The sequence below is a fragment of the Aspergillus multicolor genome (genome assembly GCF_047715735.1).
Source record: "Aspergillus multicolor strain CBS 133.54 unplaced genomic scaffold BDW74scaffold_1, whole genome shotgun sequence".
Lineage (NCBI taxonomy): Eukaryota > Fungi > Ascomycota > Eurotiomycetes > Eurotiales > Aspergillaceae > Aspergillus > Aspergillus multicolor.
The window spans coordinates 1,764,105-1,782,882 of NW_027395952.1; the positions used below are offsets into that span (position 1 = coordinate 1,764,105).

At 52.9% G+C, this 18,778-nt stretch overlaps 6 protein-coding genes across 6 annotated transcripts; 4 read left to right on the plus strand and 2 right to left on the minus strand.

The window, feature by feature from the left end:
* Positions 1 to 1,451: 1,451 nt before the first annotated feature.
* Positions 1,452 to 1,703, plus strand: BDW74DRAFT_172613 (uncharacterized protein; the record flags this gene model as incomplete). Its single annotated transcript, XM_073727587.1, has 2 exons — positions 1,452 to 1,471; positions 1,532 to 1,703. 2 exons carry the CDS (start codon positions 1,452 to 1,454, stop codon positions 1,701 to 1,703), a joined length of 192 nt encoding a protein of 63 aa, XP_073589874.1.
* A 771-nt stretch (positions 1,704 to 2,474) lies between these two features.
* BDW74DRAFT_172614 (uncharacterized protein) lies at positions 2,475 to 3,355 on the plus strand (the record flags this gene model as incomplete). The annotated part of the gene is made up of 3 exons (XM_073727588.1): positions 2,475 to 2,807; positions 2,882 to 2,974; positions 3,035 to 3,355. The coding sequence occupies 3 exons, from the start codon at positions 2,475 to 2,477 to the stop codon at positions 3,353 to 3,355; spliced, it is 747 nt and encodes a 248-aa protein (XP_073589875.1).
* An 813-nt stretch (positions 3,356 to 4,168) lies between these two features.
* BDW74DRAFT_5918 (S1/P1 nuclease) lies at positions 4,169 to 5,360 on the plus strand. Its single transcript, XM_073733242.1, has 3 exons — positions 4,169 to 4,555; positions 4,640 to 4,708; positions 4,789 to 5,360. Exons 1-3 carry the CDS (start codon positions 4,202 to 4,204, stop codon positions 5,263 to 5,265), a joined length of 900 nt encoding a protein of 299 aa, XP_073589876.1. The 5' UTR covers positions 4,169 to 4,201; the 3' UTR covers positions 5,266 to 5,360.
* Positions 5,361 to 8,222: 2,862 nt separating this feature from the next.
* BDW74DRAFT_172617 (kinesin family protein) lies at positions 8,223 to 9,743 on the plus strand (the record flags this gene model as incomplete). The annotated part of the gene is made up of 1 exon (XM_073727589.1): positions 8,223 to 9,743. One exon carries the CDS (start codon positions 8,223 to 8,225, stop codon positions 9,741 to 9,743), a length of 1,521 nt encoding a protein of 506 aa, XP_073589877.1.
* Positions 9,744 to 13,314: 3,571 nt separating this feature from the next.
* On the minus strand, positions 13,315 to 15,737 carry BDW74DRAFT_184630 (uncharacterized protein; the record flags this gene model as incomplete). The annotated part of the gene is made up of 4 exons (XM_073730862.1): positions 13,315 to 14,164; positions 14,230 to 14,977; positions 15,075 to 15,315; positions 15,369 to 15,737. The coding sequence occupies 4 exons, from the start codon at positions 15,735 to 15,737 to the stop codon at positions 13,315 to 13,317; spliced, it is 2,208 nt and encodes a 735-aa protein (XP_073589878.1).
* A 951-nt stretch (positions 15,738 to 16,688) lies between these two features.
* Positions 16,689 to 18,184, minus strand: BDW74DRAFT_172619 (uncharacterized protein; the record flags this gene model as incomplete). Its single annotated transcript, XM_073727590.1, has 2 exons — positions 16,689 to 17,911; positions 17,992 to 18,184. The coding sequence occupies 2 exons, from the start codon at positions 18,182 to 18,184 to the stop codon at positions 16,689 to 16,691; spliced, it is 1,416 nt and encodes a 471-aa protein (XP_073589879.1).
* Positions 18,185 to 18,778: the final 594 nt, after the last annotated feature.

Sequence of the window (18,778 nt, forward strand, 5' to 3'; positions counted from 1 at the left end):
CAGGCGGGGGAATATAACGCCGGTAGCAAGGATTATGATGATTTGTGAGCTTTGTGAGGTTGTTCAGCACCTGCATGTGGTGTAAATATTGCATTGTTGATATTTTAGTGGTCAATCCGCGATAGATTTAGCGTTTAACACGCGTCCAATATTCATAACATCTGCTATCTTCCATCACTGGTTGTTGTATGCTTTATATATGGATCAGTTAGATTGACTAGGGCTGACAGCCACAATTGCGAGCAGCATCCACGCATTGTACGGGCATGTGTCCACCATCCGCCCAGCTACCCACCTGAGACGATAATGATAACCATGGATTGTTCCCGAGTCCTGACATCAGCATTGACCTTCTCGGCGTTCACATGGATGAACCGTGGAGCCTCCGTAGTACCTACCTATATTTTCAGCTATATAACAGCCCGCCCATCCGGCCTAGATCAATCATATCTTGACAACATTAGATACAGTTGAATACAGAATTGTCTGGTTTCTTGTGCTTTCATCCTTTTACTACAAACCGCCTTGAAATCCAGACCTAGCACGCTCTACCTGCAGACAATGCCCTCAACCCACCAACCCACCTACCAAGCCCTCGACGTAACCGACGCCAACGAAGCAGACATGGACACCCCAATCCTGCAAGACAACATCACCACGCAACCCGACAAGGATGTTGCAGCGGGCGCTAGAGGCGGCACTCGACGCGGACTTGGCTTCGAAGGAGGGCAGCAGCCGCTGTTCCGCCAAAATTCGCGACCCGATGCATTGGAGGGGGAGGTCGTGAACAGGGAGGGCGATATGGAGGAGTCTAATATGGACGATGAGTCGTTTAGCGCTGCTGGACAGGATCGGAGTGATAGGGGTGGCTATAATTTTGAGAGCGCGGATTATGATGACCTTTGAATGTGTTTTGAACTGTGCAAAAGGGCCTGGGGTCGTCGTACGTTTTTTCCAGATCTGGGTGGTGATACGTCCACATCGTGAATATCTCCTCGAACATCCAAAGTTTAAAATTTTACTCCTTGCCATAGCCTGTTCAGGAAGCACTGGATGCGTCAATGTCGCCTATTCTGCTATCCTAGGAGACTTTTGAGCAAGGATGACACAACTGAGTCCTATATACGAGGCAGACTCACTTTCATATAAGACCTCTATCGAAAGACGAGCGTGGGCACATGTCGGACGAACCATCATGGAACACGAGCACCGAGGTCCACTGACTTGTCATGACATCAGCACGAGTCATCCCCAAAGTCAATAAGTTTGAAAGGGAAGGTGCCCCATGGGAATATGACAAGTAGCGGCTTCCATCCACAACACTGTACCTATGCACCTTACTGCCTTCAAAAATAACCCGCCAATCCCCCATCAGTCACCTGGAGTTCCCTGCGCTAGAAGAGACAGTGATCAATCTTTTGTGTACAAGAACCGAGCCCACCAAAGCGACCATGAACGCGCAGAGCAAAATGTCTGCCGAGTCTCCGGGCGACAAGCGAATGCCCGCGACAGGGTCTGACCCGGACTCAAGTCCTACAGCAGCCGAGCACTCGCATGTCGACATGGACGCGGGCGCCGGCATCAAATTTGGCGCTCTTGGCGGCGCGAGCGATGAGGATGAAGACCGCGAGGAAGACGAGAACCCGCATCTGCCGCCGTTGACGCAGTATCTGAAGATGACAGAGGAGAGGAAGAATGTCTAAGGCGATACGGCATGGCCTACCTAGGTGGGAAGTGACTTTGCAACGGAGTTACTACCGGGTGGGTTTGAGCAGTCGCGATGGGCTTTAGTTTAATTGACCTCTACTTGGTCAGTTAATGGATATTCTGGTATTAGAGAACCGTTGATGGTACAGTCTTATTTCAATTGTTGTTGAGAGCATCGCGAATAGGTCCGATTATGTCCCCAAATTGGATATCCGCATCTCAGCACACATATAATATAAAATATATTCCTCACGACAAAGCCTTGAGCCTCAGCATGTGAATCTCCGCGCCGGAGAGTGAGCTTCGATATAAACTAACTAGATAGACGTCAGTCCCCGCGTCATAGCCCTTGACGAAGATCCGAGCCATCCGGGGAATGTGCTTAGTAAAATTGGGGCGCCCAGCAATCTTCCAATATTCGTCAAGCTTTCACCCAGATTCTTGCAAATATGAACGTAGATCTGCCGTTGATCTCTTGGGAAAGCTCTAAGCCGTGAGTGTTTGCCGTGGTGCCTGGACTGGTGAGGTCATTGCGTCCCATAACCCTAACCCACCGTATCACAGACTCCTGGGTGCATTTAGTCAGTAGCAAGTAACCTCAAACTCAATCGAGCCCTATCAGCCCTAGAACGTAACTCTGATGCCATAGTTTGATCGAGATCTGAACCCTTCATAACAGACCCGATCCCAAGCACAAACCTCCCCGTCCTCATCCCGACATTCAAGGTCCCTACTCTCCTCTTGCGACAGCGGAAACCCACATCAAAATGTCCCTCGAACCCAACAACCCCGAAAAAGTCTCCCGGATACTCGAGCGCGACCCCAACGTAACAATCTTCCTGCGCCCCATCGCCGCCCCCGCAGCACTAGGACTGGCCGGATTCGCCGGCTCAACCTGGATCACCGCAACATGGATCGCAAACTGGTGGGGATCCCCCGAATCGCCAACGATATTCTTTCCCCTCGTTGCCTTCTGGGGAGGCCTGGGGCAGTTTATTGCGGGGCTTTACGGGTATAGTGCTAGGGATACGCTGATTACGGTGATTCATGTCCTCTGGGGCAGCTTTTGGATGAGTATTGGGGTGCTTTATTTGCTTGTTGTATGTCCTCACCACCTTATGTTCCGGTGAGAAGAATGTAGCGGGGTGGATGCTAATGAAATGGCTGTGTATAGGCAACCGGCGCTCTCCCTCCCCATCCGATAGACGAGCATTTCCCCGAGCTCGCGGCGTGGTTTATTGTCCTGACGTTCTTCACTTGGTCTGCTGTACGTCCCTCCCGTCCTCCTCTCCCTCCATCACACTCCCTAACAAAATGAAAACACCAGGCGATCGCCTCCACAGCCCGCGACCTCGTCCTCTGCGGCGTCCTCACAACGCTGGCAATCGGCTCCACAATCGCCTGCTGCCTCTTCGCATACGGCACCGGCGTCGGAACAGGCATGAAAGCCGCCGCGTACTTCTGGATCGTCAGCTCGATACTAGCGTGGTGGCGAGTTACAGTTTATCTGGTCGAAGAGGCGTTCGGGCAGCATGCATTGCTGAAATACTTTCCTATCTTTAGAACACGCATTGAGGGGAGACGGCCACTGCTAGCGCCAGGTTTTGGTGAGCCGGGAGTTAAGAGGGGGATGCCGGGGCTTACCTAGGCGGCCATGGGTTTATGCGGATGGGCCGGGGTAATGATACCATACGTGGATTGGGCCTCTAGCGTGTTGATTAAGACTGTATGGAACTTAAGAAAAAGGATGACGTTTATGGTCTCCTTGCCAGACTTGAGCAATAAATATATATCAACATATTCTACACATTCCTTCTCTGTAATCACAGTGGCGGTGCATGGTCCCCTATGGCTGGGGGACAGCCAACCGGGGGGAGTTTATCAATCTAGCTAGTTCTGCTAGATACACGCCACTTGGCCAAAGGCACTATGCAAGGTTGTTAGACCTTGCAGAACTAGAACTATAAGGGAACTAGGCTAGGAGTTATTACACTTGCCCGCATTTTTATTACAAGGCCTTGGGGATAAGGGCCATGGGAGAGGTCCCTGGGTTAAGAGATGTTTTTAGTAAAATGTATACCTACCTAGTGAGGTTAACCGCGGTAAATTTGCGGTGTTGGTTATCAAGCCTAGGTATAGCCGCGGTTGCGTTTATACCGCAGCCTACAGCATAACTGCGCGGTAATTAATATATATTGATAGGTCTTTGGTCTCAAACAAAATAGTGGAATTGAGCTTTGTTTTCTACTCTGTGGCGCTTTGGTACCTGGGCTATCTATCAGTTGGAGTTTTGGGGAATAAGCACGCGACATCAAACCCCAGCTAATCTCCAACCAATGGACGTGGCGCTGTAATCAAGCAAGGCAGGCGCCAAGACTCGCAGGGTTACATGATCGGCGGTCTCCGAATGCTTTTTTCTCCAGCAAACATAAATAAATACCCTCTCTGCCAGAAGATATTATTTCACTCACAGACAGAATTCAAATCAATTACCATGGCCCCCGCTCGATTTCTTTTTCTTTCTGTCTCCCTCGCCGTCTCCTCATGGCTCCCCCAAGCCCTCGCCTGGGGCGCAATGGGCCACGAAACAGTCGCATACATTGCGCAGAACTTCGTCTCCCCCTCCACGGCCGCCTTCTGTAAGGAGATCCTCGGCACCAAGAACAGCACCAGCTACCTGGCTAGCGTTGCGCCCTGGGCCGACACCTATCGGTATACGGAGGGTGGCGAGTTCTCGTCTGTCTTTCATTACATCGACGCCCATGACGATCCGCCCACCAGTTGCGGGGTCGAGTTTGAGCGCGATTGCCCGGCTGAGGGGTGCATTGTCAGCGCGATCCATAATTATGTGCGTTGCCTCGCCCATTTAGCAGAAGTTTAGCAGAATGCGGGAGAGGATTGTCAGCTAATGTGGTGTGGTTGGTCGCTCTAGACGAATCTTCTACTGGACCACGGGACTACTGATGCGCTCAAGCTCGATGCGCTGCGCTTCGTCATCCACGTATGTTTTATTGCCCAGTCCCAACTGACCCCCTTCGCCTACCATAGGTAGTCTATTTACTAACCCCCTCCCCTCCCCAGTTCATCGGCGACATCCACCAACCCCTGCACGACGAAAACCTCGCCGTCGGCGGCAACGATATCACCGTAACATTCAACGGCACATCCCAGAACCTGCACCACATTTGGGACAACAACATGCCCGAGGCGCACGCGGGCGGGGACACCCTCGCCACCGCCCACGCCTGGGCCACGCGATTAACCAAGCAGATCCGCGCCGGCGCATACAGTGGCCGCGCTGCGGGGTGGGTCGAGGGCCTGGATATCGCTGATCCCCACAAGACGGCGCTGGGGTGGGCGCGCGATGCGAATGGCTATGTTTGCAGCACGGTTATGGAGCCCGGACTGGAATATTTGGAGGGCGAGGATCTGGCGGGGGAGTATTATCTTGCAGCGCGGCCGGTGTTTGAGGAGTTGATTGCGCGGGCGGGCGTGCGGTTGGCGGCGTGGTTGGATTTGATTGTTGCGAGTGGGACTGGGAGGAGTGAGGGCTGGTAATGGGGACTTGGTCTATTCATCTCCGAGGAAAACTGGCTGATGTATATGTATATGTATATTGATAGTGGCGCTCCTGTTTCGTAGTCCAAGTCGACTCGCCGCCCGTCAAAACCAATCTGTAATACATGTTTAAATGCTAGTCGGCTCTGCATATGAGTCAGAGTTCAAGGCTCGAGTCCAGGGATTGAGTAATTCCACCGAACCATCGTGGGTATCGCTCTTCATGAGGGAGACCAATGCGGCTCACTGCTACCATAGTTTTATATATTCGTCTCAAGTGCGTCATATAGTCCCGAGCAAGAGCAAGAACTATCACGAGCACAGAATCAACTCCCTCATGGATGGCCGATGTGCATCAGGCTAAAAGCATCGTACATTTAATACAACCACCGGTCCTGTTCCCACCCGCCGAATACAACGGGGTTCAATGCTGCTCTTATTTAGGGGTTGTACGCGTTCTTGGATTACTCCGGAGAGCCGCGATAATGAGTTTGACCAAAGTGAACTTATACTTCTGGGTTCAACAAACACTAATCCTCCTGAAACCACCTCTGTGTGTTTATGGTCCAATCCTTCCTATTATCTTGGCGGCAAATGCAGTTGCCAGTGTGTGCACGCGCACACGTGTTGGCCGGGTATGATTGCTCTGCGACTTTATGGGCTCTTCAAGGTAAGTTGCTCCATTTTGTTGACTGTATAGCCCGAGTTCACCTCCCAACAAGTCGTACACACAGCTCTAGTAATAGATTATCCAACGCTTCTGCGCTTCTCAGTCATTACAACCTAACCGCCAAGAGCGTGGTCCACTCCTTTTGATTGGTGACACTTATCAACTAAAGGCATCTCGGATATTATGGTATGGCTCGTCCTTTAGCGTCTAGGCAATTGTAGCCTGCTACCTAGGTAGAACTAGAGTCCCCTGGGAACATGTGAGAACCCCGTCCCACTACCAACTCAAGAATCAGCGCTACCTTACCGTCGTCCATCACACCTCCGTTGATTCGGCCTATCCATCGAGATAATGAAACTCACACGCTTGATCACCCTCTGCTGGACCTATGTCCAGCTTGCATGTGCATTGAGCCGCACTCCTCGCGATGCTCACGCCAGCGACGCTTCCGCCTGCTCGTCGCGCCCTTGGCTTACTCAGCCCGTCGCCATCAACCTAGGACTGCATTCCATGTACCTACCCTACCGGAGTACCACTGAATAAAGCTATATAATACACTGCTGACAAGACATTGGAAAGAACTGTCGTGCATGCCTCCTCTAAGACAACCACCAGCTTCATCGCCAATTTCAACCCAGCCAACCCGGCCCACAACCTCACTCAATACGCCAAAACAATGCAGAATCTCCGAGACCACTACAGAAAGCTGACCAACATGAACTCCCCACAGGAAGAGGCATTCACGACTAAGTGGGAAGGCAAACTGTACACTATGCAGCAAGACTTCATGGCACCCATCTTGCTGGTAAGTGACTGTGCGACATTGATCGGGAAATGGATCGAGAACTCCCAGTCAAAACATCTAGCAATTGCCCGAGCGGCACTGAAAGGTCTCAGAAGCATGGCCGTGGCCGCCGGCCTTGCCCCCTCAGACGAAGAGCGAGCCTTGCAAGACATCGCGGGCATTATCACGGCCGCCCTGGAAACAGTCAAGACGGATGTCCTGAGAGAGACCGGGGTAAATTTGACGGCGGCGATGATCCTGTACCCGGATTTCCTGGATTACAGACACGAACGCGCGTATCGGGGACATGGGTATGTGATCAGGCTGGCCGCGGCTAGGGCGGGCCTATATGGCGAGACAACGGCCCTCTTCCCCTGGTCGCATAGGACGCTGGTGCAAGAGTTTGGCGGAGTTCTCTTCTTCGACGACGAGACAAGGACCTCGGCATCGACGGCGGAGCGGAACCTCTTGATCCTGGACCAAGATCTCTGGGGCCTGAACGTCGCGGTCACAGGCAGATACCCAAGGTATTGGTGTGCACCAAAGTTCTACGTCGAAGCCCTCGGCTGCGACGCGATTATGCGCCGCTTGACCCGCACTGTATCGAATCAGAATGCTCTGGGCGAGGAGCTGGATCGCGGCGCGCACTTTAGCGATTTTCAGACTGAGGTTGCGAGGGCGAGGGATGCGCTAAAGGCGCATCATGATGCTGAGAACAGTACTATCCTTGAGTGGCCGGTCGATTTGCAGAATTGGTGGATTGACAGTTCACAAGGGCGTGAGCCGGTTCCTGTATCACTGAGCTGGGACGCTGTTCAGTTGGTTGATAAGGGGTATGTGCACCAGGTATCTGGCTGGATTCAAGAAGTACGCGACTGTGTTCAAGGTATGTAGGTCACTAATCCCTGCATGTTGCAGCGATCTGCACTCGTCGACTAATTGCGCGTCCTGCAGAGCGTACAAAGCACTGCGTGCCCGCGGAGACCGCGAATCTGGTTATCAAAGGAGTCGTTATCCTCGGCGCCTTCTGCGACACGTCGCTTCTTGTTGAGGCGGCGAGAATGGCGCTGGGCCAGGAGGTGCCCATATTCCGCTCTTCTCGCGATACAGAAGCTGATGTGGGATTGTATGTGGCGGAACTGGGGGCCTGGGCTGCGTGGTGGGTGCGTGAGGATGCAGTGGCCAAGGAGCTGGAGAGACGCTGTGATGAGCTTTCGAGGTATGATGATGGTGATGAGGAGGAGGAGGAGGAGGAAGAGGGGGATGAAAGGTATAAGCATGGCGACCTCTAACAACCGGATCCAGCCCTACCCACTTGCAGATGGGTCATTCTGTGCTCCACAGGACCAGAGCCAGTCAGAGGCCACGGGGATTGCAATCCCCGAAGGACCGCGCCAATAAACTCCCTGCGTGCATATACTTCCTATAAATAGTCCATGGAACCAGCGCTGCGTCCAGTTCGACGAAACCTTCAACTCTTCTTCTCTCTTCCATCATTTAAGCATGCCCATCGACGTCTTCACTAGATGGCGCCCTCTCCTCGCCCGGTCAAGTTCACCATCAGGGGAAGCTGAGGTTGAAGCTCAAGCAGCACCGTCAGCCGAAGCGGAAATCACCCGAGCACATACTCCCTTGTCAGACACTGGCCGGATATCAACCTCCATCACACCACCAACGCATCCCTCCAAAGCAGCCGGAGTCCGCCCCTGGAAAAGCGGCGCCATATTCAGTCAAGTCTTTGACGCCGAGGGCACGCAGACCCCGAATAACAGAACCGTCTTCGACACCGTCGTGGCACCTATCCTCCCGCGCGTCATGGCAGGTGAGACGGCAAACTTTCTGGCCTACGGTCATTCAGGGAGCGGAAAGTCACATACGATGATCGGGTATGACTTTGAGGATGAAGAGGAGTTTGGGCTGTGTTTAGCGGCTGCGCGTGCGATTTTCAAAGCCCTGACCCAGTTCTCGGCGCTGGAGACCAACGAACAGACGGACAAGCTTGGCATCGGGCTAAGCATGTACGAGCTTCGCGGCAACACTGCACTCGACCTCCTCCATCCCGACCACGACCACTCCAACAGCAAGGACAAAGTCCCCTGCCACGTCCGCGAAGGCCCCGATGGAAAAACCCATATTCGCGGCGAGACAGAGGTCTTCCCCGACGGCCGCGTTCGAGTCCGCCCCATCACGCAACGGCCATGTTGGACCTTCCAAGAATTCCGATCAACTCTCCTTTCAGGTCTTAAGCTGCGCGCGACGGGGACATCGACAATCCACGACCAGAGCTCTCGCACGCACGCAGTTCTTGAAATTGAAATTGTCACGAGGACTCTACTGAGAGCCCGGGATGCGGTGATCGAGCGACAGAGCGAACTCGTGCCTGTCGCCAAGCGGGCAACGGATGTCTATATTGAGGAAAATCTAAAGGGGTACATTCAAGATGAGCAGGGGAAATACGTGCCGCACCCGGATTACACGATCGACCAAAGCCGAATCGATGAGGCCGAGGCAAAGAAAGTCGAGTTCGAGATGGCGGTAACAAGAGCAGAGGAAGGTGTTGAAGATGTCTTCTCGTCTTGTCCTCATGAGTGTCTAGGTGGGAAATTGGTCTTTGTTGATCTTGCGGGGTCGGAGTTCTACCACGATAAATCGATGTCGACGCCCATTCAGTGTGCGCCCAAGGCGAAGGCAAAGCCGTCGGCGCAGGAACAGCGCGAGGGGAGGCAAATCAACGTCGACCTCCTCGGTCTCAAGGAAGTTATTCGGGCTAGGGCTTTAGGGCATGCGCGGATCCCATACCGCTCTTCGCCGTTGACGATGGTGCTTCGGTGGCATTTTGAGGGTAGCTGTGGTATGCAGAGTCGCACGGATAAGGAGAAGGGAAAGGTCAAGGATGTGGGCTATACGGCGATGATCCTGACCGTTTCCCCTGCAGAGACGCAGTTCGCAGCCACGTTGAATACGCTCAAGTATGGGAATCTTGTTGGGTTTGGGGTGGGTGGGCAAACTGTGAGCTCTAGATAAGGCTCGTCGTCTTTATTCAATTGCATCTCCTGCTTGGATGATATGCCCTCAACCTTCATATACTAGTATCACCCTCCGCGTCATAGTTAAAGCGGGCTCAACTCGTGTTGCATGTCCACAGATGCCCCAGTCCATGTGAGCAATGCTCGACCTCTTGATCTGGACAGGCGTAGGCTACGCTACGCGAAGGAAATAGCTTGCAGCCTTCTCGGACGAGATGAACGGAATCTATAAGACTGTGTATCGTGTCTTCCATCAATTGTGTCACAGAGAGTTGGACTTTCGTCTCGGGTCTTCAGCAACTAGTATCATAATCTGCATCATGGTTGTAACAGAACGTAGCTCAGCTCGCTTTTCCGCAGTCCTAAGGACAAATCCCTTGACCCAGCCAAGTAATGCATGGTCTGCTTCATTAATGCTCTCAGGGCTGCTCAAACTCTTGCTAATCATTATCTCAATGCACAATATAAGCAGCGGGACGACCTGGTGAAGCAGGATTAAACTGCATCAATGACCGGGTTAGCAAAGATGGAGTTTTGATACACTGGAGGTAAAAAAGAATATCAAGGCAAACCGGACTTGACGTACCTAACGCCCCAAGGCGCGTACTCATATCCTCCAGCGCACGTAAACGACCGAAAGGTTTGCAGCGAGCGCCGTGCGGTTGCGACGGTGTATGGAGACAGCCTGCCACCCTCTTGTTGATCCTTGTTCCTGATCCTCGCTTGGCCAAGTATGATAAGAGTCTTGTAAGACCCCAGAAGCATATCGACCGAAAGCCAGGAGTCAATATATGTTGTTTTGGCTGAGAGAAGCTCGTCCTGTATCCATTTGAGGGCGCCGTCAGATCAAATGTAAGGAAGTAGAAGACGAAGCTGATCCCTGGATATTGATAGAGATGAATGCAGGTACGTACCGGCCTCCAAAGCGCCAATGCAGCCTCTACCTCGGTAATGAGATCACCAGCCAAGTTGTCATCAATATCTTCAAAGGCACATCCAGACCCAGATGGATCGACAACGTCCAAATACCGCAACATAACGAGCGCAAGACGCATTGAAGCCAGAAAGTGGATCTCTACAATCCGACTGTCCTTGCCATGACCAGCCCCCTTCTCCGTTGCTGTATTATCCGAAGGGACGATCCCCGGACTATCGGGAAAATTGACAGCCCACTCGCCGTTCCTGATGAGAGCCGGTTTACCGAGTGATAACCGGAACATACAATCCGAACGAAGGAGATGCCAGAACTCAAAGCGCTTTCTGTTCCGTTCAAGTGCGTCTGTATCTGGGTGGCAGGGTGCGTCTATCGCGTCGATTTGGAAGTACCCCAGCGCTTTGGCAACGCGACAAGTATGCGCGAGCACCCTCCATGAGAGGTCGATGTTACCGGCTTCAAGGGCTGTTGAGATCTGGCGGTGCATGTTCGTTAGCTTCTTCTGGCTCTCCGAGCCCGCAGGTACCAGTACATACCGTAATGCACGCCGCAGACAAATCCGCCTGTGTTGGCGTAAACGTATCCTCGTTCTTGCCCTGTTCAAGCCAGCGCTCTGAGAAGTCGATGCAGAGGGTGGTGATTTGCTGCGTCATCGCCTCACTATCTGCGAATGTCACATCAGTGATTTTACCATCTGCCACCCCGACAAGGAGCCCGTGTAGTAGGACAGTGTAGTAGATTATCTGTGACGGGTAGTCAAGTTGGACATGGGGGTTTTCCAGCAAGTCCGGGATGGAGAGGAGAAAAGATTTCTCAAGCGGAACGCGGAAGCCCGGGAATTGATACTGGGTGAAGTATGCTATGGACTCGGCATCAGCAAAGAGTTTCTGGCTGCGAAGATAAGGTGATTGTACTTTCGATGCACTGGCGAGCCGTTTTTTTGGAAACTGTTACTCGCGAGGCACTGGGAGCATGGCTAAATGTGATACCTCGAGTCGCCGGTGATAGATCAACTTGGTCAACAACGGCCTCGATCGCGTCGATGCAGTTTCGATCTTGGAATAGAGATGCTTCGATACTCCGTAAGTGGCAGAACATATCAGAGATAAGCCGCGGTCGGGTGGCTGGGTTCTTGATTCTGTCCCATGCCTGTCGCGTCGTGGTACCAGTCGAACTAGGCGAGTGCCTAGAGCCCTGGGCACGTCCCGACACTGGTGATCCGCTCCCAATTAGTGCATATAAGTCTGATCTGATGGAGGATAAAGAGGCGTCGCCTTCTTTAGCTTGCTCTTCACCTCCATCGCAATCTTCCATCTCCTCATCCTGATCATGCTCGGCTTCGGGCTCATGGCTTAGCTGACAATGTCTCTCAAGCCGGTCCAGCCGAGCGATAATCTTGGACAGGATGTCCTTGTCTTCAACGCCACTGATATATACTCAGCTCATTACAATTTGGACATGAAAAGAGTCGAACATACCACGTGCATTTGCGAACAGGCGTCTTGCGCGGCGGATAGACACATTCAACACCGCTCGCTTCGCACCTATTGCAGCGCGGCTCGGCTCGATTACATCTGATCTTTCAACCATCAATTAGTCGTCTGCGCGATTTCCGTGTTTAGAGGCGCGTCACGCACCTTTTTTGCCTGGCAGCGGCTACACTGCGAAAAGATACGTCAGCAATCCACATCCTATTGTAAGTCCGTACTTATATCCTACCGAGTAACGCTTCAAAGGCCGATTGGAGCTCATTGTTCATCTATTTCGCGCCATTGTCCGGTTTTATGCCTCGGCTTCGGAGTGGAAATGTCGACGGGCGCGTACGTGTCTGGTCACGTGCTGCTTCGCTTCTTGTACCGGTACTGGTATGTCTCAAGACTCTCTAGATGGCGTAGACAGTTGAAGGTTGGAGTAACTGTAGAGAAAAAGCTATTAAAGCCTGATGCCCACATTCCTTGTCCCCTAGGGATTCCTGCACTGTGTTCGCAGAGACCGAGAACTCCAAATGACTGGATCCAGGGACATTGGGATGTGTAAAAATATATATCCGCAACAAAGTTGGTATCGAGGTATCTCTGCTGCTCTCGCAGGCCATAGAGTCACATACGACCTTCGTGTGATATTTGACGGAATAGGCATACCGGGATTTTGAAAGCTGCAATAAGCTGCCATAGCTACTGACCACGGGTTTCTATTATGACATTAGGACTCACTGGCCTTGTCGGACATGGTTCTTCAGAAGCTTTAGGGTTTATGGTACCTGCATAGTCCGGATATGTACATGAGCTCTACGTTGGCGAAGCCTTAACGTGCTCTACCAGTGGCCCTCCGACCCAGCTTCCGGTTGTTTATCCAGACTGTGGACGGCTTTGGTCAGGGTTCATGCTATACCTAGGTATAGATGTAGGCTTATCTCATGCTACCTAGGTATTGCCATCATCTACTTAGGTAGGTCACATATATACGCAATACAGACCATCGTCGTAGAAATCTTCTACTTCTAGCCATTGCTTACACACATGTTCATTCACTACTCATCCATGGATACATACGATGGTAGCATACCGACGCATTGTCCCGGCTTTTTCACATTTCGATTCTTATCTACCTACCTTTTGCGGCTTTAGCTGTGCCATCATTGATACAAACACCTTGAACTAGGGGCATCCACCTCTTTATCCGAGAAAGCACAGTGTCCCAACGGGCCCTGGACAGGTACAGCGCCCCACTGGAGCGGCTTTGACTCAATTTCGCCAGTATCAGACAGATCCGAGGCTACGCCCATTCCCATCCCTGAGCCCCCGTTGTTGAGCTGACCCCCAGCCCTCCCCTCGTTCTCTGTTCCTGTCCCCAGGTTCAAGTTCGGATCATACGTCGGATGACAAGCCGCCGCAATCGCAACACTACAACTCCCCGCAACCTGCATCCCGGACGCGAAACGGCGAAACGCGAAAACCACAAGACAGAGAATCATGAATCCACCCAGACACAGCGCAACGACCATAGCCACAGGCGTATACCCGCACGTCACGAAATCCTCATCCGGGTCTGGCTCTCCATCGTACGTATACGCGTCCACCCCGACGAGGAATATACTCTGCGAGATGAGCCAGTGCAGGATCGCACAGGAGGTCATGAGCGGGATGGCGTAGCGGTAGGGGAGGGAGAGAAAGTATGAGCTGCGCTGGGAGGAGGTCGGATCCCAGGAGACGCGGAGGCCACGGCGGGTTATAGCGTAGCGGCTCCATTCGGCGGCGAGCGTCATGCTTGTTATGATGGCGTTGAAGTTGAAGTAGAGCATTGAGAAGAGGAGCTGGGGGATGTTGGCGATTATGGTGTTGGAGATCATTGAGTTGGGCCATTTTTCGCCGGAGATTAGGGTGCGCGGATCGATGGTGCCGAACTCTAGGGAGGAGAGGGAGACGCCCTGGCGTTTCAGGCCGTTTCCTAGGAGGACGGCGGATGCGATAAAGACGATTAGCCATCTGTCCAGCGGTCAGTATACATGCTATGTATCTTTGGGTAGTTGATGGGGTCTTGGGGGACCTACAAGAGAACGAATAGGATCCATTTCCCGTAGTATACGGTCGAACCCCATCTCTTTGGCCTGTGTCTGTACCATAGCGGCATGTCCTCGCGTTCGAGATATTTGAATGTGGAGTATAGCTCGCGGATCACCTTGCCCGGTACCAGGCATTTGCCCAGAGAGAGTTTGTCTGGGCGATGGAGGAAAGAAACGACCGCGTCTCCGGTTGTCAGCATGGGTGGTTCGGCCGAAGCGGTAGTCATGTACCCCATGAGAACCGCCTTGATGATATTCGCAACACTAATTGCTATCATGATGCCTAGCGAGTACTGCAGTTTACAGCGCTCGGGTAGCTTTGTGGCGAGGCAGTAGTTGACTTTATATTCTACAGTGTCATTTCGTCCCGGGGTCTTCCAAAGGTGCTGGTACGCTATAAAAGAATTATTCTGCCGTATCTCAGAGCGAATGCTCGATAGATGGGTGGTGCAGTTGCGCTGAGCGCTCCTCGGGCACATCCAGGTATATGGATCGAGATAGATAGAGGCATTGGGATGCTGCACAGACTGGGAAGCCAAGATCTCGTACTTGCTGGTTGTATTGACCGAGGCGGTAACTAACAGTAGGCCGCCGTGCTCAGTTTGGTATGTTGATGTGTAGGCGTCAATGCAGTCGATGGGATTGAGTCGTTCCAGCGAGCCTTGTTGCGCTTGCTGATGGAGCCATTCGAATGGTGCGTATGCGTCGCTTGACGAGTTCAGCCTGCTGATATTGCCTACCGCGCCCAGCGCGAGTTCTCCCAGGGGTGTCGAGCCCAGCGAGCCGTCTCCTGCGTAGACAGTATAAGGGTAGGCTGCCGTCGTGTAGAAGACCAGGGAGTTGTATCTGTGGTGTTTGATGTGTTATCAAAGCCGTTTCAGCCATTGTCCTCAAGGGAATAGACACCCACATTAGATGAAGTGGCAGGGATGAAAGACCCAACCCCAACCACAGAATCGAACGCTTGAATGGCAAGTAGCGAAGATTTCGAAGGCTCGGCACACCAATGTCAAGATAGTTGCCTCGTCTATGTGCCGCGTAGATATCGCTTCGAGTTGGGGCCGAAAGACATTGCTATAGCGAGAATCAGCATTATTTGCTACCGTAATCGACCGGAGTATGCTAACCATCCCATAGTTACTCGCAGCCAAAAGAGCCGTGCTCAAGATATTGATAAGCAGATGGAGCACGGTATTCAGCGTCCGGACTCGCGCGCAGTCACCCTCATACAGAACGCCGCGGTCTTCCTTCAGACGGTCCCGGGTGACGGTCCATATCAGGAATGAAAGGTTTAAAGAAAAGACAACAATGCAGGCAAACGACGCCAGAGATAACGTAAGCTTCCATCCAAGATACCACTTATGGCGTCGACCGCGCCTTGCTTGGCTTCCAATTGCTTCATCTCCGAGTGGTACTGGATTAAGGTCAATGTCCGGTGCCGGGGAATCGGCTTCCCTAGACGGCAGCAATCGCAATTCAAGCTCGTCTACAGCCATGGTGGGCAGCGCGCAAAGTCGATGTCGATTGTTCAGTGGAGTGGAATGATGATTGAAGGTCGAAGGCTGAGCCGTCGAGAGGCGAGATCGCAGCCGCGTGCGCGGGCGCCCGTTTGCACTTTCTATTTTTGATCTCGCTGCTGACAGCCCCCCTGCCAGTTACTATGGTACTCTTCAGCCTCCTTGGCAGCCCGCTATACGAGGAATCTAGCCAGGGCACCCCAGACTGTCTCTCCATATCATTGGCCAATGTATCCCTGCTCGCAACACTCGCAAGCTTGGCAGAAGACGGGCGGGTGCGAAGCTCCGCGGAGGATTCTCGAAAAGAGAGACAAGCTTGTCTATTTATTCCTTCACATAGAAGTCTTCTCAGTGTCATGCTGATGCCCACGATGTCCAACTACTCCGTCTGCATCGCGCGGGGCCCGGTATCTAGTGGTCCTTTGTAGGGAGCACTGCCTGACTTGTACTAACTAGGTCTTGATGATGAAGGCCTGAACATTGCAACTGTCTGAGGTGCCGTCGAAGAGGTCTATCCCAACGGCTGACTAAGGGCTAACTAGGGTAGGGTACAGTGGAGCGAGGAATATACGCTTCGACAAATCAAATCATTTGAAAAGGATGACCGCTCATGTCATGATGGGGGCCAAAGTGGACTTCCAGTAAGACACCCCAGGATATTCTTGGTTACCATCCTGAACCGTGATACTCGATCGATAGTCCTGGTCCCGGGTCGAGACAGCGCATACAAGCGGCTTGGACTGAGGTAGCTCGTGAACATCATTCTCATACAGTTAACCTCGGAAAGGGTTGTGGATTCTTGAATGAGCACCCAGATCCCTCGATAAGGAGTAATGCTTTCAAGGCGAACTTTCCCACATAACCGTGCATACTCCTGTAGTAGTAGCGGCTATGCCTGTAACCCCGAACAAGTTTGATGATCAGCACTTGTCAAACCAAGCTCGACACCATACCTAGATCGAGGACCGGGGAGAGGAACATACCTCCAGCCACAAGCGCAGTCGCAACCCCAGCCCCAACCCCATTCGCCAACCCGTTAGTAACATGGCCAACCGCAGTCTTGTACCGGCGATGTTTATCCTTCGTACTTGCAAGCTCCTCCTGCTTATCCTGGATGCGATTTATAGCATCCTGCTCGCTATACGACAACGACAATTTAGACATTGACGATCTGGCATCCGCATCCCGCCGTCTCATGCGTACCCACTCCTCCAGCTCCGCCAGCTCCTCCTCCTTCGCCTCAATCTCCCGGCGAAACTCCTCGTCGAGATGGTAGAATCTCTCAACCCAAGAGCTCTCAACCTCGCGCTGGAGATCCGCAATCGACTTACGCAGCGCCCGCTTCTCCCTCTCTGCCTTTGCAACCTGCTGCCGGATCTCGTCCTTTAGCTCGCGCAGCTCCGCCATGTGCCGAGAGTCTGTCTGCGCCAGGTGCCCCCTAAGCTCGGCCTCGATCTCACGTAGATGCCGATCAGCCTCCTGGCGTACCTTGTTCAAATCGCCGGCCGCCGCACCCCCAGCCTGAGTGTCCCCTAGAGTCTTGAGGTCCACATTGAGTTCGAGCTGCAGTTGCAGCGGCTTTGGCGTATAGTTGTGTGCATCGCTTTGGGCGATGAGATGTGCAACGATTCGCCGCGCGGACCGGGTCTCTTCGGTGCCGTCTCGACGTCCGCACTCGTTGTGTCGGAAGGCGGACGCTCCCTGCGCGAGAAAACTGCCCAGAAACGTCTGGTCAGTGAGTAGCTCGTGCTCGCGGTGTGCTAAACCGACCCCGTCGACACCATCCGGAGTGCAGGGCGCCCGCGCATGCGTTGAATACGGTGGCTTCGCAGGTGGTGGTGGCCACATAGTTGTTGCGACAGCCATGTTCTCGTACGAGGTCCAGCCGCATATTCTCTTGAGCATCTCGAGGGTGTGCATGCTAGATCCAGCCATGCGGTTGTCGGTGATTGGGTGCAAAAAGACAATGCCGTCGATTTGGTTCCCGTTGGCATACGAGGCACCGAGGTACGAGCCCAGAATGGCGAGGGTGTCGATGTCCGAGCGTGTCGTGTCGTTGAAGCCTGGCGTGTCGATCAAGTGAATAGTTCGCGTGCCGCAGGGACCGTGACGGTTGGGGATAGTGTAGCTGTATGCGTCGATCGTCTCCGTGCCTGTTTGGAGGATGCACCCGATTAGCTGGCGCTGCTGCTATAGGTCTTCTGTGTAGATGCGGTGTTGGAAGGAATCGTACAAGAGTACAACTTATGGCCCACGGTGGCGTTGCCCCCCGTACACTTCGAGATGAAGGTGCTCTTTCCAGACCCCGTTTTCCCCATCACGAGAAAGAATCTGTCGCGCGGCCCTGGGGGAGTGAGACCAGTGATCACTGAAAGCCGTTCGGCTTGGTCGAGCACTTGCTGGGCCTTTGAACTGAGGTCATCCATTTTGCCTGCAGAGATAGTGTCAGCGGTGGGTAAACGACAAGATAAAATAAGTGGATGTGAGATTGGCTATGAAGCGGACAAGGTAAGTGAGATCCAGCGGGGGGAGACTGGTCTTCGACGAGGCAAGTCCGAGGTAAGCAGGAAGAAACTAGCACACTCCAGGTCCGGGTAGGAAGGGCAAAGGCTGAAGCGCACGCAGACCAGCTGACCCGACCTCGCATACATGTTGGACGTCGCAGGGCTCTAGTGGCATGCCCTTTCTGATGAAGGTGACACAATGCTGCCTTCGATATACGAGAAAGCAAACGCAGCCCTTCGCTCGACTTGGCATCGTATGCGGATAGGGCTGGCTGCAGTCTTTCGCTGCAGGTGAGATTGATACGCAGGCCAAGGCGCAGTTGCAGCTGGTCTCGATGTGGTCGAGTTGTAGGTCAACAACATTAACCATGTCACGATACGTCAGCCGGTTAGAGGAAGCATCCCCTCCTTGACATTTGTTGGAAATGTGATGATAAATATAGACAACCAGCCTCGTGCTTACGGGGGACGAAAGCACCATAAAGGTCCGGCTATTGTCTCACGTCGCTACTCAAG